Source organism: Alosa sapidissima, chromosome 21 (assembly GCF_018492685.1).
Source record: "Alosa sapidissima isolate fAloSap1 chromosome 21, fAloSap1.pri, whole genome shotgun sequence".
NCBI lineage: Eukaryota > Metazoa > Chordata > Actinopteri > Clupeiformes > Clupeidae > Alosa > Alosa sapidissima.
The window spans coordinates 16291171-16304713 of NC_055977.1; the positions used below are offsets into that span (position 1 = coordinate 16291171).

At 41.9% G+C, this 13543-nt stretch overlaps 1 protein-coding gene across 5 annotated transcripts in view; it reads right to left on the reverse strand.

Annotated features, from left to right (window-relative positions):
• tent4a (terminal nucleotidyltransferase 4A) overlaps positions 1 to 12950 on the reverse strand; it is a 35276-nt gene extending 22326 nt beyond the window's left edge. For all 5 annotated transcript variants that reach the window (XR_006026040.1, XM_042075782.1, XM_042075781.1 and 2 more), the window contains exons 1-9: positions 11844 to 12950; positions 9897 to 10020; positions 9121 to 9167; positions 8872 to 8992; positions 8216 to 8323; positions 6131 to 6259; positions 4205 to 4418; positions 3594 to 3720; positions 1695 to 1789 (exon numbers count right to left, since the gene is read on the reverse strand). Coding sequence is in view for 4 of the 5 variants with exons in the window: in XM_042075782.1 (XP_041931716.1) it covers positions 1695 to 1789; positions 3594 to 3720; positions 4205 to 4418; positions 6131 to 6259; positions 8216 to 8323; positions 8872 to 8992; positions 9121 to 9167; positions 9897 to 10020; positions 11844 to 12709 (1831 nt within the window). In the remaining variant the exon portion in view is untranslated. The remainder of the gene's footprint in view (positions 1 to 1694; positions 1790 to 3593; positions 3721 to 4204; positions 4419 to 6130; positions 6260 to 8215; positions 8324 to 8871; positions 8993 to 9120; positions 9168 to 9896; positions 10021 to 11843) is intronic.
• Positions 12951 to 13543: the final 593 nt, after the last annotated feature.

Here is a 13543-nt window from a genome sequence, read left to right on the forward strand (position 1 = left end):
AAAACGTAAACAAGAGGACCAGCTAACAGGGTCAAGAAAGGTCTGACCAGTTGAGCTACTTTGGTTAAAAATAAAACCTCTTCATTACCTTTTGCTCAAACCTGCCATATCCCTGGTTCTAGTTCATAATTCCCCTGTGCTGCTACTCTGGCTGGTAACTTCGTTCACTTGTCCAGCTGACTATTAAAAATCTACGACTGTTTAGGCTGCACAGCAGCCATTCACCTGTGCACTGAGGACTTTGTTTACTGGAGTACAATGACAGTGGGGGCATTTGCGATATCGAAGGGGTTGGCAGTGCAAACATTTCATCTTACAGGTAATGCATTGATGCATAATGTTATCCGCAAGTAGTTGACACAGCTAACCACCAAAAACCCAGCTGTTCTAACATTAGCTTACCAGCTAAGGCTCTAGGCTACATACATGCTGCTAACTGCTTATAACTTTGCCTGTTTAAAGAGTTTTGTCTCTGCGATTGGCTTTGTTGTGATATGAACAAACTAGTTAAATTTGCATGCATGCGTATTGCGCTGCGCTGTTGATGATGCTAACATTTAGTTAACACCGAGGGGAACGGTCATTCGGCCGCATTTATTTACGCTGCAACAATCTACAGTAGTTTGTTCCGATTCACGTGCAAGTAGCCTACAGAGGAGAGGAGCGTGTGTGTGTGTGTGTGTGTGTGTGCGCGTATGGAGAGCACAGGACAAGGAGAAGCCGTGTCAGTGCCACTGCATGTAGACCTAACTGTTAACTAACGAAAGATCATACCTACATGAAATTGTAAATAGAAACAAAATAGAAACGTATAAGAATAATTATTTCATTATGTTTACAAGGCCGGAAGTTCAACAAATATAGGTCTACTAATGTGATTAAAATAGTTAAATAAAAAATATTTCATTCATCAATCTTATTCAATGACCTAATGCCATCATAACATAGGCCTGGGCTCCAGGAAAGAACAGTTTATGTTGAACTTACCTAATTTTGTGTTGGTCATACTATAGAATAATAAATTGCTTGTCTTTGTTGAATAAGACAGAAGATAAAGAGCTTAAAAATAATCGCATATCGCATCGCAATATTGGTGAGAAAAATCGCAATTAGATTTTTTTCCAAAATCGTTCACCCCCTAAATCTCACCTCTCAAAACCTCTGCGGTCAGTTCACACTATAAACCACTGAGGCCATCAGAGATATCCATATGGGCTCAAACTCAGAGGAGCCACCCAGTGTGTCTGTTCACATCAGACGAGGTCACGTACGCTTCTTCGCTTTGGGCAAACCACCAATGTGTTCTACAGAGCCCCTGGCAGGGGCTTTAGCACACAAAGGTCACCCTTTTCATTACGGCGCTAATGCTAGGCGCTAATAACACTATCCATCACACAGGGGAGAGGCTGTAAATTAGAGGCCGCAGGGTTTGAATGGCACTGCTGCTGGGAAGGAAGTCTTTTTGGCTGGCATAGCCTTTTTTCGCTTTGGACTAATTAAATTTTTAAAAAAATTGATAAAATAAAAATACTGATATCAGCCTCGCTTATCACACTTAACTTTTCCCCACTGGTATCCTTTTGCTAGGTGTCTGGACTGAGTAAAAGGCTAAGCTTACTGAAGTTTCAGTCTCACAGAGGCTACACCAAAAATTGATGCGTGGGTTTGAAGTTGGTCAGTTGGTCAATACTGACCTGTGTTCCGTTCTGCACGGCCGCCCCACTTCTGGAAGATCCACTCCCGGTAGTCGATGACCTCCTGGGTCACCTTGATGATGCGTCCCAAAGTGCTGTGGGAAGAGGGTATGGGACACAGGGGAGTGTGAGAAGAGAGAGAAAGTGTGTGTGTGTGTGTGTGTGTGTGTGTGTGTGTGTGTGTGTGTGTGTGTGTGTGTGTGTGTGTGTGTGTGGGGGGGGGGGGGGGGGGGGGGGGGGGGGGGGAGGAGGAGGAGGAGGAGATATTCCCATTTTCAAACATGTACCGACATCCTCAAGTTACCTAGACATTACCCGGTGGGGGTGGAGGTGCACGTGTCAAAATGAGTTGCCTAACTTGCCAGCTCCCCTGTACAAAGTTTATGTAATATCAGATTGGGCACCATTTGCAAATACAGCTGGTAACTGTCTGGAGAATTCACAGGGAACATGGGTGTTGACTCCCCTCGTCGTTTAGACTGACTTAGGTCACATGTTGCTGAAAGAAGTGTTACATGCAAGAAGTTTTTTTTTTTTTTTTTTAAATGGAGGTAGGCAGTGGTGCTATGCATTAGTGATGACTAACTAAAACTGAACAGCAAGTCACAATTTCAAATGCAATTCAAAAGAAATGTAGCTGTTTATGTCTCATTTTAGGCTAGCAAAAAATGTTCACAATTGCAAACTTGCTAGTCAGCAACATTTTGTCAAGCCACTGTAGGCTATCTATAAAACACCCACCTTCAGCCTACTTGTTTAGTTCCATAGACTGGTAACTAGGAACGTCCATAAGCGACAAGGGTTTGTTCGGCAGACGTATGTGAGAATGCGTCTGCCACAGACAATCTCTTGTGCTATACGTGTGAAGGGGCAACTCAATATTCATACCTATATCTCTGAATATTGTTCAGAGTGCGGAGCGTCTGAAGAATATTCAGAGATATGGGTATGAATATCTGTGAAATAGCTATCTGAAATCAGCTTCACTTGGGTATGAAGTGTAATAAGGGAAAGTTAAAGAGCAAGTTTACTTAAAGCTGCAGTTGGCAAGATTTTTTTTGATCACATTCACTGAAACCGACACTATTCTCTGACAGAACATAAATCAGCCGGTTTTAGAAAAAAAAAACCCGCACTTTTACCTCCACCTAGAGCCTGTTCTTTGGTTTGCAAAAATCCACAGCTCCCGGTTCTTCTGGTCCAATCAGAGCAGGGCTGTGTGAGATCTGACCAATCACATTCTGGTGCACACTGACGAGCACAAACTCAATGAGAGGACTGGAAAAATGTTTTGGGCTAAGTCCCCTCAATCTGTCGGACTTGACAACTGCAGCTTTAAGGGGAAGGTATGGGAAACGATATGTGGGAGCCATTTTGTTGGAAACAGATTCTGCAAATGACAAATTTTCAATGGTATGGAAACAGCGACTATCAGTGTCTGGTGGGTTTTTCAATCCACCCATTACCAATCATATTTAGCTATTAGAGATGGCACATCATATCAGTTTTTATTAACTGATGTGGAAAAGGGAGTGATCAAATGAAAGTGTTTTGCAAAAAAAAAAAAAAAAAAAAAAAAAAAAAACAGGTTTAGCAAAAAATGTAAGTTGTTTTGGATGGGTAACAGTGGCCAATTAGGCTACACACTTTAGAATGCCCATCAGCATCACCCACTGCACATTAATTGTTACAGAAGAAATTTTCAACAACTTGCTTCCCACTTAGGGCCCAAACATAGTCCAGCATCTGTGTTCCACGCACGCTGCGCGTGATTATTGTATCAACGCATGTGGGGGTGTCGTGTGCCTTAAATGTGCAGGGAGTAGCATACCACTTGCTTTAGGAATGTCCGAGTGCACATACGAGTAAAATAATAATGAGTGGGAGGTGGAAACTCACCTGTCAATGTCCTTGTTCGGGTAGGAACGCGCCAGTGGCGATACCGCATGGCCCAGGACGATGTAGGCATAGTCAAACACCTGTTTCACCTGCATTGCCCCATACGAGCTTCTCCCAACATCATTCCCTTTGGATACACACACACGCAGAGGCACACAGTCAGGTTCCTAACTCTGCTCTAACCTGCAAGACAGTATGGGCGCTTCCTGCTTGCTTGTGAAAGAAGAATCTACCCATTAACTGCCTTCCCCTGGGATGTAGTTTTTTTTTTGTTTTTGTTAAAAATTGAAAAGCATCTAGACCTATAATGACAACATTTAAAGGATACTAGATGACCATTGTTCCCGTCTTCTGTGCACACCGATTCATTATTTAAGGTGATTTTTTGACAAGAAAACAGTACTTGTAAAGTGCACATTACTGGAAACACTTCAAATCAAAAATGGTTTCCTCAACCATTTATCTAAGGAGGGGCCTTTTTCATCTTAAAACACCAAAAGGGCAGCAACCATAATACTAAAATCTGAGTCAAGTTAAGTCTATCTCTGAAACCACACAAAATATCCCTTCATGTTTGCAAACACATGGATGCCAGACACTGATCAGCCTACCTGGCAGCAGGGGATCCTCGATGCAGAGCATGGAGGGCCGGTAGCCGTTGGTCATGGCCTTCATGATGTCCTCTTTGGCCATGTAGGCGCCACCGTTCTTTATCCGGATGCCCGTCTTCATGTAGTTGAAGTGCCGGCCGTACAGCTCAAAGAACTCGATCAGCAGCATGCCGAAGTTCACGCTGGGATTCCTGGTGTCGATGCGTGGATGCAGCTGGCGGCAGTGAAAGAAAGAAAATGGAGGAAAAAAACAAAAAAAAAAAAAAAAAAAAAAACAGAGGACAAGTTAGGGCAATGGAGATGTGCTCAAATGCATTTAAAGAGAATCCATTCTAACTACCTGCCCTGTGGTTTTGCGGTTGCACCTAATCATCTTGAATTACATCTAAACACTACACATCATTACACTGTCCTCCGCCTACCTTTTTGCTTTCATGAGTACATGTATAGCTACAGATGTCTAAAGTAAGTACTTTTTGCCAGTTCACCTTGTCAACGTCTAAGAAAAAATTGGCAAATGTTTGAGAAAGAATTTCACTGGGCCCGTTTGTGTGCATGGACTGGAAAAATGTTTACCCGGTGAATAGGAAAAGACCTGTGTCTAATGGCAGCCTCTAAACGGGCTCTGGCCCAATCCATTTACACTTGACCACAACAAGCATTCCAAGTACGAAGAGTGTAAAAGGATGAATTCCAGCTATGACAGAAAGCCCCTTTAAGGCCAAGTAGCCTACTCTTGTAGGCTATTCAGTTATTCCTGCTATATCAAAGTATGGTTGCTAATGTAACGTAACATAAAATGGTAATCTTTATAATTATTTGCATTAAGTTAGAAAATTGCACATTCAGTTTTGCATACACTCACTTCAATAAATTATCAGCATGACAACTTTACAGTTGTCAACCGATCTCAATGAGCTCATTAGGTTTTCTGATGATAATCAGGGATGCTGGCAGAGATTTATTAAATTGCCAGACATGCCAATGTGGAAAATAAGTAGGTGTGATTAAAAGCATCGAAACATTCCCTCCGCATACTGATATTACTTCCCCCACCATATGTCCGGCTAACAGGCAAGTAATCCTTTAATTAATCTAGACTTCACAAGCAATCTTAAATGTAACTGCCAACATCAAAGAATCTCTGCATCTTTGCACTGTCTACTGCAAGCATTTTAACAGATTATGCATGACTGATTAGTCTTAAAATCTGCAACAGTTCTGATCAAAGAGAGACTAATAGTTAACTTTGTTCAAATATATATTTGATGAATATAAAACTGGCAGATCTTGAGAGGATTCACTGTATTAAAAATGTACACTTAAATAAATATAAAAAAACAAAATTGAATGTCCGCTCCCGTTTTGCTTTATCTTTTATTTCACCAAGTACTTCAGCAAAACGGGAGCAAGTGTGCAGACATTCAATTTTGTTTTTTTGATTGTCTGACCCTTTTGTCCTGCACCTGCGTTTTGGATGTGCGCACCTCTACCTTAGCCACTTAAATAAATATAGAAATGAACATAAACCTGGAGGCTCTGGGTTACTGAAAGTATAATTTTATGGGGAAATGTACATTTCAGTCTTTCATACTACTACTACATCTGCCGGGTCTGACATTTTTGACTGTTCTGGTTTCAGGAGAGATGCGACTAAGGGCTGTTTCATAGTCTACACAAGCAACATGGACACAGTGGTAAACGCAAGGCTGGGGCACGTTTTGAAGAACCCTCTGAAGAGGCTACACAGACGATGCTCCACCATCAAAAATGCACAATATGTCACTTGTGTGCAAAAATGTACCAAACCCTACTTGTTTAACTCCATGCACTGAGTACCTGTATCTTTCTTAAGACTATGAAAGGGCTATAAAGTATCCACTCTCATGGCTGTCGTTCAAATGTCTTGGGTGAACGAGCTCTCACCTGCAGGAAGCTGATGACCATGAGGATGAGGCTGTAGGAGCTTATGCCTCCAGTGAAGACCTCGTTCAAATCTCTTTGCAAGAGAAATTGCTTCAGCACGAAGATCAAGTAAGGCAGCACGGTGTACCTCTGATAAACACACAAAAACAGGGGGGGGTGGAGAGAGGTGAGGAAGGAGGAAAAGAACACCACACAGTCAAGAGGGGCTACACTAAATATTTTCATCTGACAGGACTGAAAGCACATTTGTACATGTTTCCAATTGTAGCATCATAATGGGCGTAGCCTTTGCGTTAACTTTTGAAATCATTGGTCCTGCCTAACCAATCGCATCAGTCAGAGATTACCATCAGTATTACTTCGCTACCAACACTTGAAACTGAAACGGCAATAAGTAATGTTATTTACGGTATATTAACACATTCTTCCAACTGCAATTCTTTGAGGTTTGCTGGTGTTGCTACCGGTACTACCATTTATTGCTTCCTGTAGTTTTACCACTTTCAATATTGAAAACTGTAACGTCATACCCTCTGGTCGCTGAGGGACACAGTGAGCCAAGATACAGGTGGATGGGCCAACTAGGACACCCTCCCAATCATTTAAAATTTAACTATAACTTTAACTATAAAAAGACATGGGCACATTAAACTAGCACTTAGCCTAGATCTGTTTGTGTGAGCGTGACTTCAGTGCTACCATCCTTCAGTTAAACATCTGCATCTGGCAAAAAACAAACTCACTCCATAAAACTGGAACTAATGAGCAAAGAAACCCCCCAAAAAACAGTTCATCATCAGTTGAGTGTGACTGGTGTGTGAAAAACACAGGGACAGGTTTCAGAGCAGACCTAAACTCACCTGAGCGAATGGTAAATTGACCTTGTGAACCCTGCTACACCCACCCATCTTGACACTCACATCAGGTGAAGAGGAATTGAGCCCGTCCTCATTTTCCAATGGCTGCATATAGCCCCGAAGTTGGAGCGTGACTCACTGTTTACATTTGACTGCAGGCTATTGCAGCGTGCACGCACAAGAGATTCATGTCTAACCCTGTCCCCCCCACACACAGACACACACACACACAGTGCATCCGTCAACACACATGCTCAGGCTCTTCAACTTTTTACACATTTCCATAATCTACCCTTGCAGTCAGGACGCATCTTTCACCAGCTCGCATTTAAACACACAAGCACAGAGTGGGAGAAAGACAAAGAAAGTAGGGGTGCTCAAAAAGAGATGGCTCCAATTAGAGGCTCTTTGGCTGAGAAAATCCTGTTTTGAAAAAATATGCACATCATTAACTCATTGAGTGCCAAAAACATATTACGTTTTTCCTTCCCGTGCGTTGAGTGCCAAAAACGTAATATTACGTTTTTAGGTTTTTTTTTTTTAATTACGAAACTAGACACTCTAACACACCTTATATGTGATTTTGGGAACTCTGATGAATGGAAATTAAATATATGACGATCGAAAACTCATGAAAACGCACAATCTGGACATTTTATCATAACTCTGTTGCCGCTTTGGGTCGAATCAGTGACTCATGCACGTCATCTCAAAACCAGGCCATTTTCGTGGGTCTATCACTAGGTGGCAGTCTCGCCAGGTCTCGCTGATCACTTCCCGGAAAGTTTACAGACAACACTTCATATTTCATGAAAGACGTTATATCTCCATTTCTAGAAAAAAAACAGCGATTTTGATGAAAAATAGCCACTGTTTAGCTTGGGATTTCTCAGGAACAGAGGCGTGTAGAAACACACGGTTTGCACCCACTGAGAGCTTAAAGTCTCACCTTTTAAACGAGCCATTGTATGTGTTCATAGCTATAACACAGAATATGCTGTGGCTGTACAAAAATCATCAACAATGGTCTAGATTGCTGGCACTCTAGGACAAAGCTTCTGAAAACAGCTTGGCATTCAATGAGTTAAGGTCCCTTCAAAAAAAAAAAAAAAAAAAAAAAAAAAAAAAAAAAAAGTTGCCTGATTGGCAACTTCGCCAAGTCTGATCTCGCCTACATTAGGGAATGATGACACACCCATTTTGCCTGAAGGTCAGTCATACAAAGTACCTTCACATAATCCTTGATAAAGCGTGCGGCTTTGACGCCAGTTTCCACGTTAAAGCTGATGTCGACCTTCACCTCCGTCTCCTGGTCAGTCAGTTTGATGATGGGTACCTGAGATCCAGCAGGAGAGTCGTTTCAAAGATTATTCAGGACACTCGACACACCATTTAAAGACAGGTTTCATCATAAAACGAGAGATAAGTCATAGCAACTTGGCATTATAACCTTTCATTGGATTTGTATGAATTGATTGTCAATCTCTACTTTCAAACTGACAGTAAACAGACTATGGATATGCTTATTATGCATTTTAAAATCATTAGTAACATTATATTCAGACTTTTGAAGAAGTAAAACCTCAAAACGCATCATTACATCATTCATGGACAACGCAGACAAAAATGGCCACATTCCTAGAAGTCTTAGTAGGTCAATGTGACTGACGGATATGGAGATTAGACTTGAACCAACTCCAGGAGTAATATTGTAGGTGGTTCTGAAGTAGACTTCTACAATATTACTTCTTAGTCAGGTTCAAAATGTATGTACTTCAACCCAGTTCTAAACAAAATGGGCATTAGATGCACTGCGATGGTAAGCACACAGCCAGACAACAAGGCAGGACACATGACAGTCCGAGTCCGATGCTGGACACTCACCGTAGCTTTGTCTAGTACTTTGATGGAGTACGGTTCTGCCACGTTGTGTTTCCGGAGTGCCTGCTCCAACTGTTGAAGCGGGGGCCTCTCCCATTTGCCAAAGACCACCAAGTCGATGTCACTACACAAAAAACAGGAGGGTTAAATTAATTACATTTAACCCACACATTGAGTAAGGAGAAAAAGCTACCAACAACTTGTCTTGAAAACAAAAAGACAAGTAATTTTCAGTTAAATAACCTGAATTACCTGGTAGGGAGATAGAGGCCAGTGCTAAAGCTACCAAATATTTGCACCTGTGAGAGAAAGAAACATACCACTGAATAAGACAAAATATTGTAAAAAGAAATTCACCAGATTTGATACTCAAATCTTCAAATTCTTAAAAAGGGGGGGGGGGGGGGCATGTCTGTCACACATTTAAAAATACTATTTCATAGCTTGAAAGGGTGATGTACAAGTTTTAAGGCAAACAATCCTCAAGATTTAACACTGCAGCTCTGCAGATTGATAGAAGACATACACACACAACATCCAGAGACATTTTGGCATTTGAGAACCGCAGGTAGCTATTAGCTTAGCATGAGAGTTCTTGAAGGTATGAATTCCACAGACTGAACTCCATTACAGAGCTGCAAGTACTGTTAAGTATACATAATTATGTCAAGTTCTTTAGAGAACAGTAGCATGGATGTCAGCAAACAGATCATTAGCTGGAAGTGATTGACTTCCCATAACCTTCCCAGAACACCAATTATGATTGACCGGGTGAGTGGCAGCTTTCTTAAGGTCAGTTGACTAATTAAGTAAACTGAGAAAAATTTACTAATTTTAATAACTTAAGTGTGTCCATCACCTCCCGCCCCCCTGAAACCTAATTGTCCCCAGTGCTGTGAACGGCTACACTTAGATAGGGGCACATAAAGCAAGGGACATAGGTCAGTAGGTTGTGAGCAGTAGGTTGTGAGCAGTGTCAGCTGTAGTAATTCCGAGTTTAAAGGCCCATCCTCCACTGTCGCACTTACATCTGCGGTGGGCCAAAGGTCCTTGATAACCGTTTCTATCCGGTCCACCACCTCCTTCCTCATGGCCGCCTCTTCTGGTCGAGGGGACATGAAGTTGTAGAAGTCCACAATCTCCTCATGAAGCCTTGGAAAAGTTAGCAATTAGTTAGGGCAGTAAGTTCAGTTATTAGTGCATACCAGAACTTTTATTCAGAAACTGTTGGAAACATTTGCCTCAGGATGCATTGCATTCAAATATTATACAAGTTCCAGGAGCTCATTGGAACTTATATCATATTTGAACGCAACTTGATTAGACTTTGTGTTCCAGTGTAAAAACAAAGAAAGCCTTGATATTTTGTAGCACTATAAGTATAGTATATATACTCTTTTGATCCCGTGAGGGAAATTTTGTCTCTGCATTTATCCCAATCCGTGAATTAGTGAAACACACTCAGCACACAGTTAACACACACTAATCCCGGCGCAGTGCGCAGCTGCCTGCAACAACAGCGGCACTCGGGGAGCAGTGAGGGGTTAGGTGCCTTGCTCAAGGGCACTTCAGCCGTGCCTACCGGTCGGGGTTCGAACCGGCAACCCTATGGTTACAAGTCTGAAGCGCTAGCCAGTAGGCCAAGGCTGCCCCTATGAAGTACTAATAAAACTTAATAGGCTGGCCTAATTAGATTTGTTAATTGTGTGCAAATATCCTGTTTCACCAGTGATGACCAAACTGAACTTTCACTCTTAAAAGCTGATAAAAAGTACAATTCTTGATCAACTTAAAGCCTGAGCAGCAGCCTTTTGAGAAGTACAGCAAGTGACCAACCCAAACCAAAAATCAAGATAAATAAGATCAGCAAAGCCATAATTCTGTTTTGACTACGAGTTTAAATTCCTTCAGAGAAAATGTTCATATAGGTGCAACAGTCCCATTGCAAATATCGCAACTTCATGCAACAGATGGAATCCTTTCGTAATGGAGGGTTACGAAAGGACGCGCAGGATCACTGACATGCCATTCAGTTTTGTAAGCATGTGACAATTTACATCAAATTGCATAATTTTCATAAGCGTGTAAATTGAATCTTTAAATCTAAAGATTTTTGGAGATAATTAATCAAAACAGATTATGATGAGGAAAACGGCACAGGGCACTGTAGTCCTTTCTTCTCTGGAGAACACCAGGGGGCTTGGCCAAATTGTACTTTCCTCCAATCGGCAAATTTCACTTGCCACTATAACGTGAACTAATAATGTTCAGTGACATTAATGGTAGGCGTCAAGTTCAGAACCACAACAGATGCTATGCACCGAGATTTGGAGATCTAAAGTTAAAACATCTTTCAATAATCATGAGCTTGATTTATAGTTACACTAGAAAGTAATGTTGAAGTGTTGTGGTGAACATCGGGCAAAATGTCTCATTTTTCAAATCCATCTAGTTTGCTAATTTTGGAAATGCTAACGTTAGTATGCAAGCAATTAACCAAGGCTAAATTAACCAACGCCAAATTTAAATACATCATACCAAACTAATCATTGACGACAAATTGATAAGAGTGGGTAGTCACTGGGACAAGTGGACTTGAGTTAGTTAACCATTCAACCATACCGTTAACTAACAAATCATATTGGCTAGCTGCTAGCAACTAACACTTCACTAGCCACAGAAGCTAGCTTGCGGAGGGTATTCGATTGGCTAAAATTAGCTTAGCAACTCAGCCAATCGTCAAGTACAGAAAGGCTTGAAACAGCAAGCTAACGTTAGCTAGGTCGGGCTTTAGGACAAACCCAACCGTCATGAGTAACTTAAGAGTTAGGTTAGTTGCTATGCTTAACGGCGTGACTACAGCTTCTAGAAAAACGAAAGAGAAATGCTGAGATGAGCATCAGTGAACAGGACACGGAACATTAATTGTGATCCAATGTGAAATGGCCTTGTTCAACGTGAAATAAAAATCTCACCCGTCCACCCCAAGGCTGTATCTTCTCGTCTTCCACGGCGTCCCAGAACTGACATAATTGCCATTACTCAAATTAGACAGCTGGTAGTTTATTCCATACGTGCTCGCTTTGTTGTCACTTTTCCTTCGGCCTGGATGGTGGTGATTGTGGTGATTATGGATTGCAGACGGGTTAAACGGGTGGCGCTTGATGCAATTTTGTTGAATATTATACTGCTGTTGCTCCTGATGCGAATGGCGTTGATGGTGGTGGTGGTGGTGGTGATGGTGGTTGACATTGTTAAACATATTCTCACTGAAACTAAAAAACAGATTGGGACCCCCAGTATTCCTGTTCATATTCCCTGTGAGAACACTGCCGCTAACGTTCACATTGCTAAAGTTAGTAGTCCTTCCCATACTAGAGCAATTGGAAGATGGACTGTCCGCTCCAGATTCCACTGAGGACGACGAAGAAACTGAGCCCGTCTGTACAGACGTTTTGGCCTCCTCAACACCTACCTTTACTCCATTGGCGTTTAACGATGAAGCAATCATACCGTTTTGAGCGCTGCCGTTCGGTAACGTTGCAAATCCAGCTATTGCAGTGCCATTTCGTGAGTTAACGTTAGTGCTGTTATTTGCATTGCTCTGGTGACTGCTTACGGTGGTGGCTGGGTTGCTGCTGCAGACGCCTTTGCTTGATGTTGCCGCGGCCGCAACATTTTTAAAACCGTCCAACACCGGAGAATTGACACAAATATTGTGGTGGTTGTGATGCTGACCGGAGTTAGCCCGGACTACCTGAGACGTTTCCCAGACATGCATCCATAAGGCGTTCGCAGGTCCTTTCTGTTCCGGCTGAATCCAAGCAACCCTCGGATCCATTCAACTTATTTTTTTAAACACCCCTTTCTCGCAAATCAACGTGTTCCCCGTTCAGTAAACACGCGTTCCTAGATTTCGATAGCCCTCCAGAAAAAAGGGGGTTGTAGAAAATGGAGAGAGAAGCAAAAGTGCTAAAACGCCCAAGCAACTGGGGATCAATAAGTGGTCCTTTTTCAAACCGCTAGCTGTAAACTGTTAGCTACGGTGATCCAATATGGCGTTTTCCCTTGAACCCCAAAATCCAATACGCATGTCTGTAGGATTTTAAACTATCGCCTGTACACACCCCCGTTTGAGAAACGAGCAGGCGCAGCTACTCCACCCTTCCTCCCACCCTGCAGTAATGTTACCCAAATCCATCGAGTAATTGATCTATTTAAAAGAGCCTTTTCATTGTGTGTGTGTAGTTTACGTATGTTTGCGTAGTTTGAGTAGATAGGTCTGAGAAAGCCGTAAATGTAACTATATCCCCGCCCTCACCCCAAAACCAATCATTAAAAGTGTGAACATTAGTGGAACAGAACGTTCTAGCGTTCTAATTTGAATAATTTCGGTGGTAGGCTATTAATTAGGCTACACGTTTTTTTTTTTTATTATATTTTTCAAAAAGCCTAACTCTGGTAGGTTGTCTCAATGTGATGGATTCTGAAACAGTGTTTGTGAATTCTGAAATATTCTTCAGCCGTTTTTAGATTCAGTTTAGCCTAACATACTTATTGCATCCAAAAAAAAAGGAGCTGGCTGACCAAAGGACCTCAGTCTACCATCACATTCTGCTTTGGTTAGGCTTTGGGGAAGGAGAGAGCAAGTGAACTCAACTTTGACCCTACAGAC